The following is a 20,057-nucleotide window of genomic DNA, read 5'->3' as shown; positions in this document are numbered from 1 at the left end:
ACTTTGTATGACTTTCTATGCCAGTGTTTGTCGGAATCGCGCGGAAGATATGGGCAAAGGTAACCCGAGCATTTTCGGCTTCATGTTAACCGACTTTGTATAGTTGTCACTTTTTACGTCCATTAAACGTCATAATTTATTATGCTACTAAGTTGCGGTGTTTGTAAATTGTCATGTTCATTTTATTTTTTGATAGTTTTGTGATATTAAGTAACCAGCGCTTTGTTTATTTAGAAACTACAAGTAAATGTGTATTATAATGGAATTAACTACCTGTGATCAGTTTAATGTCTACCTTTACGTAAGTATATTATTAGTCTGTAATTTCACATATTAGTATTTAGATGGTTAAATATTAAAAGTAGATCTGAAAGTTTTTGATTTTAGACACAAAATGTGTGTTAGAAGAAAATAAGCACTTACTTATTATATTTTACTGAATTTAAAACGATAGAAGCAAAAGTTAACGTATAACCTTTCTTTATTATTTTAATTGATAATTATATACGTTTATCATGAAAGTATCTTTAAACTGTTGGTCTGTTTGACGATCGTGATACCTATTTCTATATGGGGTAATTACATTTAAAGTTTTATTTTGAAAAAAAATAACAGATATTTATTTGGAGGTAGTGTGGTTATAATTTTAATACTTACTTTGTTACTTTTATAACAAATTAATAGGTAAGTACTTATGTTTGTGATTAATGGAAGGAGAATTATCTACATTTATTGTTCGATTTTATAAATTTTTCAATTATTTACGCATAATAGGTAATTTAGTAGGTATGTCAAAGTTAGACGATTTCGAAGCAAGACTAATGCGTTGTCTTAGTTTTTGTTTTCCCATAAATTGCTCCCGATATCTTAACTGACGCCAAATATTTCACACCGGGTTACCTTTTGAAAAATTTCACCCTTCGCCACTGATAGACACTAACGTTTATATAAACTATTTGTTCAAAATCTGAACTAAAATGGCAACCAAAACGTCACCATTATAACCTATTTATGCACTTGAACAACAAATAACTTTAAGTATATATTATGGCAAATTTTAATGACCATAAGATTTTCAGCACGTTATTTATTCTATTTTCACATAAGTTCTACTTACTTAAACTTTTTTATGAATATATTTATATATCATAATTCAATAAATATATCATAACATAAATCAATATTGTCAACGGCTCCGCCCGCGTGAAAAGGTGTTTCTGGAATAAATATTTTGTCGGCATAAAGTGGCCTACAGCACTCAGGAATAGCTTTCTTTCTATCAGTGGAAGACATTGTAAAAACCGGCTCAATAGTTCCAGAGACTAGCCCAAACGAAACCTACAAAAAACTCATAAACTTTCACTCACTATTAATTGTCACACTAACTGAATAAAGGGGTTATTGCAAATACCCCAAATTTAAAAGAGAGAAAAAAAAGACTAAAATTGGTCTCTCTGCTCTTCTTTAATTTTTTTCCTAATCTTAATCTCATTAGATGTGTAAAATGCTATCGATTATAGAGGGTGGAACGGTTAAAATTTATAATTATTATAAAATTCAAACCTCAAAATATAATTACGCAAAATAATTTTATCCTTGAATGATTAATTCTGTAGTTCGCTGGCAGCTTTCGCGGCACACTCGCTCAGCCCGTTCAACTCACGCATAATGTGCACGGTTTTTACATAACCTAACCAACTCTAGGCTTTTTGTGGTATAACTTTTTAATGAGCACAATATATAAAGTGCGATAGCATAAATAAATATGATTTTCTTTATATATATTAATTAAACTTATATATATAAAAATTATAATCGGGAATGAATAACACGACGTTCCGTTACTGTAGTGTTTTTGTATATTTATTGTCATAAAAACATTTTTAGGTTGTATATTACTGAGTACTTTCGTCCATTCTAAAAGTGAAAATTGTCGGAAAAAGAATTTTGACAACCAAACACTACTTTTACAGTTTTTCGCGTATTTATTAACGTATTTTAACGCTCGTACGAAACATGCCACTTTGTTGTTCAGCTGTGATTAGACCTCACGGGGGCCACACATACCAAAAGTTACTAAAGAGTAGTCTTAATCTATATAAGAATATTTCTTTAATGGACTTTTTACAATCACCAATTGGTTTATATCCAAGAAAGTCGTTTTTATTTGGAATAAATATAATTTTAACAAAAAATTAAACCGCCTTCAAAAACCACTCAAAACCAAAAAATAATTTCACATAACAAGTATATATTGGATACCAATTTTGGAGTCGGTGCCTAATTAAAATTGGTAGTTAGCTATATTTGTTGCATAGTCCATCTATGAGCTAAATTTCTTTCAAATCAATTAAAAGGAGTAGGTTTGCGTGTACTACAACATACACAGTGAAAGGTGTAATACCAAGCACATGTTTGGTGTTTCATCTTTTTATTTCCCCTTTTTTCGAGGCAGGGAGTGAAATACACCCACATTTGACCAGCTATATGTAACAGGGGAAGAATTTGGGTAGTGTACAGTTCACAAATTTAAATATTTCCTTAATAGCTTCCATTTGCTGTACTGCGGCGATGTGTTTATCTCTGGTGACGATCTCACTTGCTGATTTTGTACGCTGGCAGCACATTGTTTTCGTATATTCGTTAATGTATTTATTTAGCTTAACTAGCAATTTTAATTAGGCACCGACTCCAAAATTGGTATCCAATATATACTTGTTATGTGAAATTATTTTTTGGTTTTGAGTGGTTTTGAAGGCGGTTTAATTTTTTTTAAAATTATATTTATTTTTTGCTTTTGTGTTAATAAAAAATAGACCGTCCAATGGCATAGTTGTGTTTCGCTCACGATACGACTATCGCGCTGAGGAGTTACACCTCTAAGTACCACTGAAAAGGGGAAAAGGTGTGAAATGTGTTTCGGTCGCAGTACGACTATCGCGCTGAAATGTTACACCTCTGCCTACCCCTGAAAAGGGGAAAAGGTGTGATGCTATATATATATGTATGTAAGAAGTAGATTCAAGCAAACCTAACGCAAAAACACAACTGATATATTTGGCTCACAGTACAACTATCGCGCTGTGGTGTAATACCTCTGCCTACCCCTGAAAGGGATAAAAGGTGTGATGCTACATATATGTATGTATGGAAAAATGGAGTCAACTAAACCCAACGCAAAAACACAACTAATGTGTTTCGCGCGCAGTACGACTATCGCGATGAAATTATACGCCTCTGCCTACCCCTGACACGGGGAAAAGGTGTGATGCTATATATATGTATGTAAGACGTAGATTCAAGCAAACCTAACGCAAAAACACAACTGATATTATTTGGCTCACAGTACAACTATCGCGCTGTGGTGTTACACCTCAGCCTACCCCTAAAAAGGGAAAAAGGTGTGATGCTATATTTATGTATGTATGTAAGAAGTAGAGTCAACTAAACCCAACGCAAAAACACAACTAATGTGTTTCGGTCGCAGTACGACTATCGCGCTGAAATGTTACACCTCTGCCTACCCCTGAAAAGGGGAAAAGGTGTGATGCTATATATATGTATGTAAGAAGTAGATTCAAGCAAACCTAACGCAAAAACACAACTGATATATTTGGCTCACAGTACAACTATCGCGCTGTGGTGTAATACCTCTGCCTACCCCTGAAAGGGGTAAAAGGTGTGATGCTACATATATGTATGTATGGAAAAATGGAGTCAACTAAACCCAACGCAAAAACACAACTAATGTGTTTCGCGCGCAGTACGACTATCGCGATGAAATTATACGCCTCTGCCTACCCCTGACACGGGGAAAAGGTGTGATGCTATATATATAAGTATGTGAGAAGTACAGTCAACCAAACTCAATGCAAAAACATAACTAAATACGTCACAGGAAAGCTAAATTCGCGATTTCGTTTTCTTGGACGACATAATTATTCCAGTTCTTTTAATTTTAAAACCAAACTACCGAAGCGATCTTGAAAAAAAATTTATGGGACCAATCTGGAGAGAAATTTTTTCGAATAAAAAAACAATTTTCCAAATCGGTTCATAAATGAGCGAGTTCTGAGGTAACAAACATACAAAAAAAAAAAATCACGTCGAATTGATAACCTCCTCCTTTTTTTTGAAGTCGGTTAAAAAAACAAATTTATAAAGAAAAAAAAACAAATTATTTAATATTAGACCTAATTATAGTTAAGATAATAGAAAGGACCAAAATCTTGTTCCTCTAATTGTTTTGAGCCATTGACGTATATTTTTAGCAGTATAATGTAATGCTTATGAGTTTTACAAAATTTAACAGGCGTTATTACCATACTTCATGCCTAATAATACATTACGTTTTAGTTCAAATTAATCATAGAATAAAGCTTCCATTTTTAACGTAGTTTCGGCGAAGGAAAATCAAATAATACAACAAGAAAAAACTTGATTTGCAGCTGAATAAAGGCTTAATATAAATCATCGGTTATTTTATTAACATTGTGATTATGTGCTGGGTAGTAAATTAATACAATGACGTTCTTCGCCTTCGTTTTTTTTATATTATTTTCGACTGAAGAAGGACGTCATGCGATACAAATTATACAAAATAGCACATTTTTTTTTGGAAAAAAAAAACAGCTGGCTTTGTCCAGATACCTAGATACATATTAGGAAAATACCCTTTTTTCGGTTTCGATTACCACTTTATTCGGTTAGGCCATAGGCGATATTAATATACATAAATATTGCAACGGACATAACTCAATTGATGCAAAACTAAATTGCATTTTGGACCGTTTATAGTATAATTTATATTATTGATAAGGCTTGTTCCCATATTTCTTTGCCTCCATATTTGGCCTATGTGGTTGGACGGTAAAATATACTTCCTAAAACTTAAATTAACATACGAAATAGACAAGAGATTAGGTTATTTAAGATGTTGAATTCTTATTCATAAATTATAAATAAATAAGTTTATGTTGGCTGTGATTTTTTTACATTTTAATGACTATTTCAAACTTATTCAAGTTTTCATAAACATCTACGAACAACAATTAAGCCGCGATATCGCTAACGCGACGCTATCGTTCCACCCCGTATCTACGCGACGAAGTACCAAAACACTCAATAAAAACAATCTTCGGGTAATTTTCTTATCAAATCGGGCAAGCCTGTTGCTCTTTTGTTCCTAGCCTGTTGCTGCACCAAAACATAGGGTCGAGGTAGTCTCAGGTGGCGCTAGTTGCACTAGAAACCTAGATCAATACACTAGCGGCGCGGGGGAGTCAAGCTCCCGCGGCATTTGCTCGCTGAACGCGTTCGGGAAGGCTGCATCTCACGCGAGTATCCCGCGCGCGGTATATCAGTTCACGTTTCTCCCTGATCATCAAGCATGGGCTTCAAGATCGTCAGCGATGTTTGTGAGTATTGTTGAAGTTGTTTAGTAGTAATGTTAATTTGTTTTGTTTTTTTTTGTTGAAGTTGCTATGTAGTATATGTTATGTATATATTATGTTAGTCATTTTATTATTATGTTTTTTATGGTGTTTCTTTTCAGTCAAAATTGTATATGTTATTATTATTTATCATTATATTGTTATTGTAACCAACTCTTACTCGCGACACTGATCGCGTCATAAAGTTTTCCGGCATAAAAGTCTAGCTATATACTTTCCCGGGATAAAAAGTAGTCTGTATGCTATTCTATAACAAAATCTCTTTCTGTACCAAATAACATTCAGATCCATTGAGCTGGCCCGAACGAGGAGCAAACCTCAAAATTTTCGCATTTATAATAACAGTTGATATAACTTAAATTCAATACTTCCCTAAAAAGGCGGAACTGATATTTTTTATTAGTTCCGTATCGGGTGCATAGATCAATAATGGGTGCAATGGAGGGACGGGCGCCGCTTCCGCCGCGCATGTGCAACGTCCAGCACCGCAGACGAGCTAGCTAACCCGGGCACTCCAATTCCGAATTTAGAATACAATGACGACTAATTATAAAAAAATGCTTCTTTTTCGTCCTTATTTTATTTTCGGTGGTCTTAGACTGGTTGGTTTGCAATAAATAATGACTAGATTAAAAATTAATTATAGTGCTTACCAAGGAGCAGCTACTGAAAGCTGTCCGCGAGGCCGAGATCGATCTGATGAAGGACCCTGAACTGGTGAACCTGCGCTCGGCCTACCAAGCCGCGCCTGACGAAGACGACCAGGGCAACCAGTACTACGTGCGGCTGATTGAGGAGGATCCCTTCGAGTACCTGGTGTTCACCGTCGACGAGGTGATGAATATCCTCAAGGTCAAGATGCAGTACGACGGGACCCGTGCCGCGCTCTGCAACATTCTGCGCCACGCAAAGGTGCCCTTCGCTGATGATGAGGACGACAGCGATGACGACGATGATGATGATGATGATGATGATGATGACTAATTACGTCATTGTCGAAATCAATAATGTTGATGTGCTTGTGTTTTTCGAAATTAATTTTACTTTTAATCTTCGACATTATTTTTAATTTTCGAAATTATTCTTACTTTTATTTTGAGGCAATCTAAAGTACTTTTGGTAAACCTCTGAAATTTGTTTGGCCAAAGGCCACCTATGAAGACTGATGGCATCCGCGCTTTGCGTCTGTTTATAACTAATTTACTTTTGCTATCGCGAAAATTTATACGTCCCTGGAATTTCGCATGGCGAATATTGTGCTATTGCAACTTATGATATTTGATTTGTACTTATTTACTAAAGTTAAAACAAAAGTCTCAAACACGAAATTCAATTCGGTACATTGAAAGTCCATAGAATTTTTCTGGAACCAGTCTTTTCCCTAGTCCTCTACGGCGACGCGGTATATCGTTCAAGTCTTCGCTCTTCCAGTAAATTCAAAATTCAGGATTCATTGGTAGCGACCTCAACCTTATTCGTGTACACTTGATGCTGCTTTTGGAGGACATGCAATTCATTTCACATTCTAATATAATAATTTGAGGAATCGGCAATATGTATTAACCCTAAAATTTAACCCTTTCTCTTCCTTACGTTCCCTTTTAAATTAGGCAATACTTCTCCTTTCCTGCATTATTCTTTTCTCAAGTCGTTCCTCACTTTAAATTGATTCCGTTTTTGTCTCGACTTCATTCCATTTAGGTAACTGTAGTCGCTTTAATGTAGTCAGTAGTGTGTCTTAATGTAAGTATTTATGATATGTTTAGTCATTTTACTCAATAAAAATAATCTTAATGAAATGTGTACATTTATTATTCCTGCTTCGAACTGAGAGAAAACAGGATGTTTATACAAAAAAATGATGCGAGAAGCTAGCCGCCTGATGGTAACTGTGACGGCTGCCCATAAACGCTACCTACCATAAAGTCAGGCATATGCGAGGGTCCGGGTACCTTTGTAATGTCTATGTTTATCGACAAGCAACATTGCGCAAGTATTGTTGTTGCGGTTGGAAAGACATTGTAGCCTGTAATTACTGGCCATTATAAGACCCAATGTCAATGTTTCGATCGTCATACCCCGCAGTGCTTTCTAGTTAAAAGTAAGGGTAGTTTTACCATCATAATGGGTTATATCGCTTACCATCTTACCATCCACACAAATTTATGCGTCATAGTATCTTTCATGTAATGTTTTCGCTTGTATGGAAATTTGCACAGCGCCACGTAAACGTATTTAGAACTAAAATACTGCAGCGTGAACGTTGCGCGAGTGCAAACTTCGTTGAGTAAATCATGTAACCACAGACAAGCATGTGTCAAAATATGTGGCGCATGGTATAACGAATACCTAATACGTCATCGATATAATATGTACTAAGTAAGCAATAGATTTGGCGTTCCGAACATCCACTGTGTTCAACTGATTTGAATTGATATCCATTCAAACTGTCTTTCGTGTGCTCAATATTTACAGCTTGTGGTTGTGTAAGGAGTGGCGGTCATGATATAAGAACTCGAGTCTAAGTGTAAACTTGGATTTGAATAAAAAATATTAGCCATATAAGTAAAATTATTTGTTGTTCAAGTGAATAAATATGTTATAACAGTGAAGTTTTGGTTGCTATTTCAGATTTTGAACAAATAGTTTATATGAACGTTCGTGTCTAGAATATACGTAAATGTAATATATTAGATTACTCTATACGAATATCATATTATTATAATGCGGAAATGACTGCTAGGTGTACAGATTATTCGTTAAAAATAAGTGGTAAATACTTACCCGCGACCAAAGACAATAAAATATTGAAGTATTTGTTTTTCTTTCAAATCAAGCACAAAGGCGTTTATAATTTATGCGGAGTGGAAGTAGTACGGATGGTAAGTGAGGGATATTTATCATGCAGCAAGTATTAGCTTTCCAGTAGCTAACAATAACTTGAACTTTAACATCAATAAAATTGTTGAATACTTTGATATTTTTTCATGAAGGCATTTCCCATTGTCAAAGTTTAAGAATCAGATATTTTCAGAGAATAATGTATCATTATTATTTAAGTACTAAATTTATATCGATATAGGTACTATCGCTTATAGTTTAACGTGACGCATCTCTAAAATGTTCAACGAAGTTTTATTTATAAAGCAAACAAATAAATATTACTTCATACTAGTAACAAAAGGTCCATATAATCGGATTCCTACCGGTTTTACTTTTATAATCGATGTTAACAACTAATAAAAATATGATTGTATTAAAATTATAGCATAGTGGGATAAAATCCAATTATAATTTGTATCAGTCCTTACATTTTGCATTGGTTTCCATTTCCGAATATTTAACCTTTGCCACAGCGTCATATCTAATCATATAAATCATAATCGCCGACATCAAATGGTCATACTGTATAAACTTAATTATTATAATGATTTCTTTTAGTTACGCGAATGTTCGACATTAAAATTAAACTATTTTTCGGATTTTATCGCGGTTTTAATATTTTAATGTTCTCCCGACGTTTCGAATATTTTGCATGCTTCGTGGTCACGGGGGAGGGGGGGGGGGGGTTGGGGGACAGAAAGCAGTTTAATTTGAATATAGTTATTTCTCTTTATATATTTCATGTAAAATACACAATGTATACAAAAATTCCGAGTGGTACCCGAACTAACCTGTATTTGTTTCTCAGGCCGCTGTAATACAACTTCAATAATGAACCTTAAGCTATTAGCATAGCATCGTTTGCCTATTTAATGTTACTTTATACCGTGAAAGTTATTGCATTGGGATCTTTAGCATAATATATGTTTAACATATAAAAGGAATAAATAAAATAAACGCTTTACCTTGGGGAGAAGAATTCATTAATGACTAGTTTTGCTCGTGTAATGTATTGTTGTGTATGGATGCTCCTCCACATAAAAATGAACAAACCAAATGGTGTACAATTATATTTATAATAATTGTACCTACTCGTACTTTCATTTTATGGTTATGATAAGTGACAAAAATAAATAAACGTTTTAAAAAGTATACATACATATACGTTAAAAATGTACAATTTGCTGATGATATAGTTATTTCTTAACAGTGGCGATGGCCTAGGAATAGCGGCGATAGCCTAGTTGGGTGTAGAACGAACCGCCAAGACGAATGTCCGCAGGTTCAAATCCCAGGGGCACACATCTCTGATTTGTCTAGAAAATGATGTGTGTATTCTTTGTGCATTATCGCTTACTTTAACGGTGAAGGAAAACGTCGTGAGGAAACCTACACACCTGAGAAGTTCTCTATCGGAATTTTCAGGGTGTGTGAAGTCCACTAATCCGCACTAGGCCAACGTGCCGGACTAAGACTTAATCTCTCTCAGTAGTAGAGGACGAAACCCGTTGGGTAGTTTTTGGGTTTATCGTGTTCAAAAACACAGATAGATTATAATATTTATTATCATTCTGGTAGAGATCGCCTCGAGCGATAAGACCACCGATGTTTTAATCATTTCCACCATCTGTATACAAATTTGTCTTGCTTCTTATATTTACGGTGTACAATAAAGTTTTAAATAAATAGATGCGGCAGAGAACTATGTTTTAAAATATAATTTTCAGAACTGTTTTAATAGGAACAATTCCGTCATACATCATTGCATAACTTTAACCGGTTACGCAGCGCACTCAACGGAAGCTCGCAAAAGAAATATTTTTCCCCCTTTTCTGCAACATTGATGCTCCACTCCTATTAGTAATAGCCTGATGAGATATAACTTATAGCCTTCGTCGATAAATATGCTGTGTAACACTAAAATAATTTCTCAATTCGAACTAGTAGTTGCTTTGAATACTGCATTCAAACAAATAAATAAACAAACTCTTCTACTTTATAATATAATAATGTAGATGGAGTATAAGTGCAATTAATTTCGTGGTAACGATTTAGATAAAAAAATACATACATACATAAATAAATAAAAAAATATGTTTGCAAAATTAGTTGTGCGGAGTTGTTCATTGCGCCTACGTCATACGTCAAATCCCATTGAAATAAAATTATTTTGCGTTTTTTATTTTATAATTTTCTTCTAACGTTTCAAAGACTTTGCAGCCCTCGTGGTCACGGGGCGAACTGAGGTGTTGGTCATCAGCAAAGCTAAAGTTACAATATCTACCTACATTTTACATTTTGGATTTTCGAAAAAAATCTCCTTGGAAATATTTTTGTTCGCCATCAAAAAATCTTTCATTATTGTTTTTTTGAAATACAGTATATTTCGCTCTGACAATTACATAGAGAGTTACTTAATTATTAGTAGTTATATTATTACCTTTATTTATCATCCCCGAGCCTAAATATTGTGTGGTTACAAATTTTTATTTGTAATGAAAATTTAGAACAACAACAGTCTTTAAAACTTGCTGAAAGATCGACTAAAATAGATTCTATGAAAATGATTTTTGAATTTTTACTTGTAACATTTTTTTATTATATTAATTATAATCAGTTAAGAATACTTTACTGAAGTTGTCGGAGCTTTTAAATAATAAGTAATAATTTTATGCACATGGTTATCGACTGTTTGAGCTGAAACAACTTTAACCAATTTATTTATAATTTAGAATAATTATTTGTATATTTGTATTTAATATATTTATATTTTACCTATAAGTAAAATTGGCAAAAAACTCAAGTGTACTTACTGTAGGAGTTTTATGAAAAAACTGATAATATATATAACAAAATCGTATGTAATATATTTAAAAATGTATTTAGCAAATATAATTATAATATAGTAGTTAGTTTTAAAACAACTGTCTCGACATATTGACTAATTCATTTACGAAAGAGGCATATTGCGGCATTTAAGGGAGCGCCTTCAGAGCAAAAAAGAACAATAAAGTCTTTGAGATTGGACTGTTGCCTTCATCAGCATCGTCATCATCATCTGCAAGAAACATACACAAGGACAAATGGCTGCCGATATTCCACGGAAGATTTCAATACGTCCACAATCCAGATTAGACTTAGATTCCTAGATTTATTAATTGATGCCTGTCACCCTTTTAGTTTAGTTAAGGAGAAGTGTTTTGTTAATTTTTCCAGGTGGATTCCTGAGTACATGCTGCCATCACGTAAGAAAATAATCTTCTATAAAGATATCTTCATTATACGATGAAACGAAAGAAGAACGTCGTTCCAGAAGAAGTGGAAGATATACGTAAATCACTGACATGGATGTTGAGAGTGAATAAAAATTATATGGCATTCAATGGTCAATCTAACACGTGATTTCCAATTATATACCGTATTGGCATGATATTAGGCATATAAGTAAAAACTTGAATTTTTTTATATATCTCTGATGGAATGAGGTCTTCAAACAAAAGTTTTGCAATCAGCGGTAATGGTTTCAATATTCAAAATTCTCTATCAAGTATGAGCATTAAACATTACAGTTATTATGGCTATACCTTGAATTTAATAGTTCAAGATTATCTTTGTGATATGGCTACTTTGGATAAAGTAAAAATAAATAGTTTTTCATAAAGCACAGAAACGGCAGACAAACATGAAGAAAGTGCCATAATAAAAGGATATAAGAAGTTCCGACGTGGTGAAACTCAATTTATTAGATGGTAATTGGTTTGTTGAGCTAGAGGCGACAATTATAGCCATATTGGATAAAGATTTACTAAAATTTAGGAACGAGAAATGTAATATACTAAGTGAAATAATTGAGATATTAAACCCATTCGAAGAATTAACCGCCTCAATGAGTGGTGAAAAATATATAACCTCGAGCTCAATTATTGTTATTACAAAATGTCTTATCAAAAAATGTGATAAACTCCTACGCAAAAAAATTTGCCGGCCGGTATCCGATATGGTCATTCCATTAAAACAGGGCTGTGGAAAAAGTTCGGAAATACTGAGAAAACAATAACCTATTTTACAAAAATGGTGTATTTGATGGTGATTGAGGATAAAGGTAAGTAAGGAAATTCGCTGAAGACGTAACTACAATCGCAGGAAATGGATTGCGAAGACAATTTTCAGTTTCACCAGCAACGGTGGATCATGAACATTCCGCTTGGAACGCCTCAAGTGAACTGATTGGTGAAACGAGGAAGGTTCCAACGTATCAATCAACTGTGTTGAAGGCAATTAAAGAAAGAAAATACCTAGAGATCCCACTTCTGCCTAGACGGGATGCTAACCAAGAATGGAATTGTTCTATAATGTTTTGGAGCGAAAATTATCAAAGATATCTATGCTTGCTAAGTTACTAAAATTAAGTAATGTGAGACAAATGTTCAGCAAAGCAAGGAACATAACTGATCATTAAACGCACCTTGACCATGCAAAAGAGTCATGATCATGTTTCAAAATATAGATATGAATAAATATATAATGTAATTTAAGCATAAAAAGAAATTTATTGAAAGTCAATTATGTACATATAATTAAATAAGAAAAATGTACGTAAAAATGAACTTTTAAGTACGCCTGATAAGCTCAGCCAGTCCTAAGCCTGGAAAAGTACGAAGGGAAGTTCATTTTACAGATTATGTTGTATTTACAGAACTGGGTAAAATACGTGCTTAGAGTAAGAAATTACAATATATCTCGCATGTATTTGAAATACTAAATTTAAATATATTTTTAAATCGTATATTTGAAATAGGTATAAAATATAAAACACATTACCTATTTTTATTTAAACTATAAAATATAATTAGTTGGATATGATTAATTCAGTCCAATCTAAAGAAACCTTAGTAAAAGAAAGAAATATTCTTATAAACTTTGAATTGTATTCGTTACTTAATTTTGAAATGTACTGGCAGACAAACAGCCTCTGTAGAAATTGAGACCGGACATAATAAGACTTAACATCTCATGTCTCAGGATGGCGAGCGCAGTTGAAACTAAACAATACTTTGTAATTCAAGGTGTTGGATGGTGTTTCTGCTGTTTACGGGCGTATCGCTTACCATCAGGCGAACGACAAGCTAGTCTTGTCATTTAATACATAAATATGATCGTATATATATATATATATATATATATATATATATATATATATATATATATATATATATATATATATATATATATATATATTGTATACGTTGAGATATTTATGTTAAATACCTCAGCATCATATATTTGAAATACCAATTACAAATTATATTTTAGAAAGTAATTGAAAATTTGATACCAAATATATATTTGAATTTGCAATTTCCAAAGGGGCACATATCCGAAAATGTTACCAGTTCAGGTAATGGAAACTTTAGGAAGGTAAAAAAAAAAATTTTTTTTGTAAGAACTTGGGTTCAATTAGCAATTAAAAATTATAGAAGTTTGACTGTTATTTGCTATTATATATACATTTCTCGATAGATATTATATTTATGAGATGTGCCCTTTTCGAATTTGTATATTCATTTGTTTTTCGATTACGTATTTTAAATCACTAGTTATTCAAATACTACCCTACCCTGACTATTTCCATAGAATAATAAATATAATAGAGATAAGCAGTTGCAACTTATAATTCAATCGTAAATCAAGTTATATTTTGTTTAATTGCGTTGGGCGGATTATAAATAGTATGGAAGGTAGAGACAAAGAGAACCATCTCGTGTGGAAAAGTGTCCGTCGAAAAGCATCAAAATATAATGCGCCACGGTAGTAGGTAGATAAATTTTAAAGTAAGCGCCAAGTTATAAGCGTATAATATTTAATTAAACAAGAAAAAGGCTTCCGATTTCTTATATTAGAGTTTTAACTTATTGGAGTTCCATCAGACTTTGTACTTCGACTACGCTAATAACTACAGATATTACTTTCTTTAACATAAATTCAAGTAATACCCTCTTGCTACGCTAGCGACACTGTGGCGGGTTTATGAGTTGTAATTTGTTACTTACCGCTGGACACTTTTAGAACTTGTTCCCTATGTTAAGTGGCATTCCTTGTCTCTACCCTCCATAATTTAAATTCAGTCTTATATTTAGAATATACTGCACTTATGGTGCAGCCAATTGTTTATTATTATGTAATAATATGTTCATGCTGTGACAGCCTGTAATTAAAACAGCACTGTCGCAATTACTTACTGAATTGTAACAAATAACTATGTAAGGTGTATGTTTTGTTGGCTGTTCAAATAAATAATAATACGCGTGATAATCGAGATATAGTCAGTAAATTAATGATGGCCAATTATTTATTACTTTGAAATGTATGTTAAAGGAACTTTCTTCCTAATCTAGGTTTCATATATCAATGTAAATTATAAAGGCATTTTATGTTTGATACACAGCAGTAAGAATGATTTGATAAATTAGTTAACCATGTAATACAGCAAAACCGCCTTTCCTGACTTACTACCCTCCCAATAACACCGTAGAATAAATAGTTATGAAAATGTTTTCAGTGTTGCCATTACGATGACGTTGTATTATATGCAAAGAGGTGATATCTAAATTCGTAACAATGTGTCTACTCCGTACACTGCATTTATTATGTTGGGGCGCATTTAGGATTATTTTACGGCTTTGGATATCACTCCTTTGAGCCGTTCTATCGGCAAGTTTTTAAGGGTATGAAAATTTGGAACCATGTAATGTTTGGACTTGGGAATGATAAATAAGGGTAATAAACTCTGAATACAATTGTCAGATCGGAATATATTGTATTTCATAATTAATATCAATATAAAAAAATGTCGCTAACGAAAATGTTTTACGGAGTATTTTTTTCGAAAAGACAATTTTTAGGAATTTCTCTTAAAGTTTTGGCGTACTTATGACGGAGGCGTAATGGTCAGCTCAATACAAAATATTGGATACACGATTTTTTATCCCAATCAGACCAGCAGTTTCCGAGGAATTAATTACATATATATCATCATCATCATCCACAACATGTAGAGTCCCACTGCTGGGTATAGGCCTCTTCCACATCGTGCCACGTTTTTCGATCTCAAGCCAATCACATCCAGGTTCGACCCGCGATCCTTACAATGTCGTCAACCCATCTTGCCGCTGGACGGCCGGCTGCACTTACCCTGTCTTAGTCACCACAGCCAGCACTTTACACCACCTGTTATTACTTCGTCTAGGCCTGCCCAAATCCATTTGAGTCTCTTAACGAATTGTCTGATATTTCGAACTTTTGTTCGTCGTAGGAATTCGCTGTTAGGGTTTTAATTATTCGTCGAGGTTTTCGCATTTTAGAATGGAATCTCTAGAAATCAGGCATAAAGTGTAGGAAAACTTAATTAAATTTAATTCACAGTCATATGATCTCTACCAATGTATTATCTCGAATAAATATCAGGGCCCCTCGCAATGTACCGAGAGCTTTAACAATACAAACATTTTCCTTATCCCCCAGCAGAAGAAACTTAGGGAAATACGCGCTACTGAATCGATAAGTGATGTCCTATAACAACTTGGGATCTACAACTTCTACTCAACAATCCACAGGGGATGTTGATATTTTCCACTTTGGTGGTGTTCATAAATTTAGTAAAAAGTGTGGCTGTTTGTATGTTAATCAAACCAATTAATAACAATTATGTAGACTTTAGGCGCCGCAATGTGTAAATCTGTAATATTTCATGACCATAGGATAATGTGCTACTTAGAGTTTATCTTTTAGTTTTGTATGTTAGCTATAAATTATTATAGTTAGTCTATGTTTGAATTAGTTTTCAAATTCGACATTTGTGGTCAGTACTTGCGTTGTGAAGCTTTGTAAATAAATATAGATCTGTAAATGTTTATCACCTAGTATAAGAAAACTCATTGTAGTAGTTGTAAGGATATAGTGATAAACCGATGGTTTAATTACTGAATAAATAAAATAAAAATCGCTATCCAATTTATAAATGGAATTTTATTCCTTAATTATCTTTAATTTTGGTATTGATAAGGGTTGCCTCGTAGAAGATCAAATATTCCAAGTTATTTTTTGGAATATCTTGACTACTTTGCTACTTTTTTTGCTGATGTATCAAAATCTTCTATTGGAAATAATGTGGGTCCTGCAAGACCTATGTATTCATTGCTATTTTAGAAGCGTCCTATTTGAATAAATCATTTATCTATTTTAGCTGTCTGCAAGCCATTTCATTGTTCCTTCTCGAACAAGAATAATATTATGTTGCCCTTCTTACTAATGCAATCCTATATTTGTTGGACCCAAGGAACGGAGGTGGTCATGTTAGGTAGAATTTAGTCTAAATGTATGTATTAATTTGGTATGAAATTGTCACCTAGAGCAGCTACACAACTTGAATGCCTCGAGCCAGCTATTTTGTTGTGCAGGCCAAGCTAGTGAAATTATCACTTAGAGCAGCTGGAATGCCTCGAGCCTTTGTTCTGCAGGCCTCTCTATCAGGTCATGTTGGACTCAGACAAATCGTTGATTAAATCGCTAAAGATGCCTTTCACCTAGTTCCCGCTATGTATAATTTTTATTACAATCACGAATTACGGCCATCGTCCAAACTTGTAATGTCGAAGAAATGGTTTCAATTATGGAAGACCGTACGCCAGAACAAGGCCTTTATGAATCCCTGTATCCTAACATTCCTTTTAACCTATAAATTTAAAAACTTTGACAGGCATGTTACCTCTACGATTACGCTTTGGTCTATATACATAACTTTGTATTTCTGTCAAAGTAGCATATAAGAAATTACTCTATTTTTGATAGTGGTCTGAAAGATGGAAATACAGAACATTTTTTCGATTAACCTTACATTTTTGACATAATTCAAAACAATGTTGTTGGACTATTAAATTTAGAGAATTATTTGCTAACTTTTATTTCCACCAATATGTCAATATACTTGCTAAATATATATTATACGAATCGCTTCTCACCCTCATAACAATCCATTCTTGTCCATTATTTATTTACGTATTTGCCGTTTCATAACTTGTCTTCTATCTATTTGGCTATGCGTACTATATATTGGCAAGTATTGATATTAACTTTATTATTTATTGTGTTTTCCTCAGGTATATGGTACTAATCTAGGCAAAAAGGTAAATATCTGATTGGCATTGAAAATGATTGTGATTTGTGCATTTAAATTACGAATCTGGATTCCTGTTAACTATAAACAGTTCATAGACTATAATTATTAATGGATAAGAGCACAATCACTACAAATGCTGTAGGTATACGTAAAAGATTCATGAGCACATTAATTAAATTATCTAAGCCACTTACCCCTTATTCATAGATATTATTTATCTAAGGACGGAGCATTGCTGTGATAACAAGTCTGTTTCTCAGTGCTGACGGCATGGCAGCTTTCGCAGTGCGTAGACATAGGGCCGTTGTGATTGGCTACTATTGAGATACAACTTGTGTTTGGTTGGCTATCAAATAAACAAAGCTGAACAAACAGCAAGCTGTCAGATAACAGACAAACAGACTTATCACAGCAACGCTCAATCCTTAGATAAATAACGTCGATGAATAAGGCAATTAGACTACCGGCACAAAAGTTAATTTAACAAATCACTTTTGAATGATATATAATTCTAATTTCTTTACAAAAAATATTATATACTTTCAAAAAACAAAAATGTGAAATAGAGGGGCCAATGCTAATATAGTATGCGTGGTTGTCGCGTCTACCGACAAAATAATTGTGATCTGAATTCGTGCTAAGTTAATCCAGAAAATTATTTATAAGGACATACACTATTCTAAAAAAATTAAAACAACATTTCTTGTATTTTATCTAATAGGACGTAACATCTTACTCTTCTAATGTTTTTCTGGTAAAATATTTTTTATATATATATGTGTATTTTCACAATTGAATTTACTTTTGCGTAAACTTTCCCCATATTGGGCTATGTGCGTGTGTGTGTGTGTGTTTCAAAATGCCTTTTATAATAATAATATAAAGTAAAAAAACATTTACATGTCTGTTTTATTTCAATGACAAAGATTTTATACAATAAAAAATCACAGCAAAGACTCATTACAATTACAACTATCATATACAGCAAAGGTATAAATAATTGAACGCAATGTATAATTATATTTTTATTTTAAAGTCACACATTTATTACCCCAGCTTCGCATGGGTACGGCCTAATAACCACAGTTACAGTACATAGATTGACAATAGGGAGAATTACGTACATATAACACTTATTCAAAACACATGAGCAATTTTAATTTACATAGTATTAATGAAGTTTTTAAATATAGAATGGACATAGGATCAACAGAACTCCTAAGGTACAGTTTAAGGTACTATCCGATCGATTTGTTCCCTGCGGTCGTAGCCATTTCTATTCTGACTGCGACTGCAAGCCACACATGCTGCGGCTGCAGATCTCAATGGTGTCAATTTTCCGCTTAATGTTAGTTACGTTAACAATACAGCAATTTTTCTTAAATGAAGTTTCAAAAAATATGCTTAAGGATCGCGCATTTTAATACGTAATATTTTATAACTTAAAAAATAAATAAAACCTATGGCGCATTTTTTCACTGCTCTCGTGCATTTGTTGTATTTTTTAATATAAATAATATTGATGTTCGGTTCACTTTTTAAAATATTTATTCTATAGTTAGTGTGAACGTCTAGTGGTCTGTATCACTATTGATGCTGCAGCACGCCATAAAGTAGCGATGCCCCGAATTATTTACCATAAAAAATATTTGGTACATGAGTGAACATCGTTGCACATATTATGATATGTCTAATTACACTTTTTTTGTCTCTCTTTGGCAAGGCGCGGTTTGCGCACCAGCCAGTGTCAACATTTTATATAGATGCACAATTATATTTAATTATTACAATATAGAGCTACTTATATAACTACGTATACTAAGTATAATCATAAAAATAAAATACAAACCACAATGTATATACTAAAAAAAATCTGTTCGAGCTGGCAGGTAATCGGTTTTTTTAAGATACTAAAATTAAGGTCTTATCGCAATGACGATGATGTAAGCTAAAATCTACCTAAAAACTGCGGACTTACTTTTTTGTCATCAATGCTTAGTCACATATTTTGTATTTCATTCAAGCCTTATGTACAAAGTCACAATAATTATAAGACAATGCGCACACTTCACCATTCAAATGGGATCCAATCCAAGTGAAGTGATTTAATCCGAGACTAGTATTAAATTAGTTCAAGACAAGAAATGAATGTCTCTATTCGCTCATTTCTGTAGGATTAAAATGGTCTACAGATTCACAGAAGAGCACGACAGAATGCAATGTGACATACTCCACATATTATAACAATAACCTCGTAGCCACGTTAGTTGTCTCATTCTCCTAACAAAGAAAACAGAGCTCAATTTTCGAGATTATTCTTATAAATAACGCCCACATTAAATATAGCTAATATTGACGAAAACCTGGAACCATTGAGGGATCTTAGTCTAGTTTATTTCAGCCTATATTTATATATAGTTCCTATTTATTCAATAGCTAGAATGTGTTCTATTAACTTTTGCCGCATTTAAAATTGAATTATTAGTAGAAAACCATTCAGGAATGAAACTACTTTATTTGGCTTAGCTAAATACTATTCTCTTCTA

At 33.2% G+C, this 20,057-nt stretch overlaps 1 protein-coding gene and 1 long non-coding RNA gene across 2 annotated transcripts in view; both read left to right on the top strand.

Annotated features, from left to right (window-relative positions):
- Nucleotides 1–20,057, top strand: part of LOC115440555 — a 93,849-nt gene that overhangs the window by 41,081 nt on the left and 32,711 nt on the right. The gene's annotated exons all lie outside the window — the stretch shown is intronic.
- Nucleotides 5,212–7,252, top strand: LOC115440558 (protein TIC 100). The gene is made up of 2 exons (XM_030164927.2): nucleotides 5,212–5,417; nucleotides 6,100–7,252. The coding sequence occupies exons 1-2, from the start codon at nucleotides 5,390–5,392 to the stop codon at nucleotides 6,435–6,437; spliced, it is 366 nt and encodes a 121-aa protein (XP_030020787.1). The 5' UTR covers nucleotides 5,212–5,389; the 3' UTR covers nucleotides 6,438–7,252.

This window comes from Manduca sexta, chromosome 27 (genome assembly GCF_014839805.1).
Source record: "Manduca sexta isolate Smith_Timp_Sample1 chromosome 27, JHU_Msex_v1.0, whole genome shotgun sequence".
Classification (NCBI taxonomy): domain Eukaryota; kingdom Metazoa; phylum Arthropoda; class Insecta; order Lepidoptera; family Sphingidae; genus Manduca; species Manduca sexta.
This window is presented reverse-complemented; position numbering and strand designations above follow the sequence as displayed.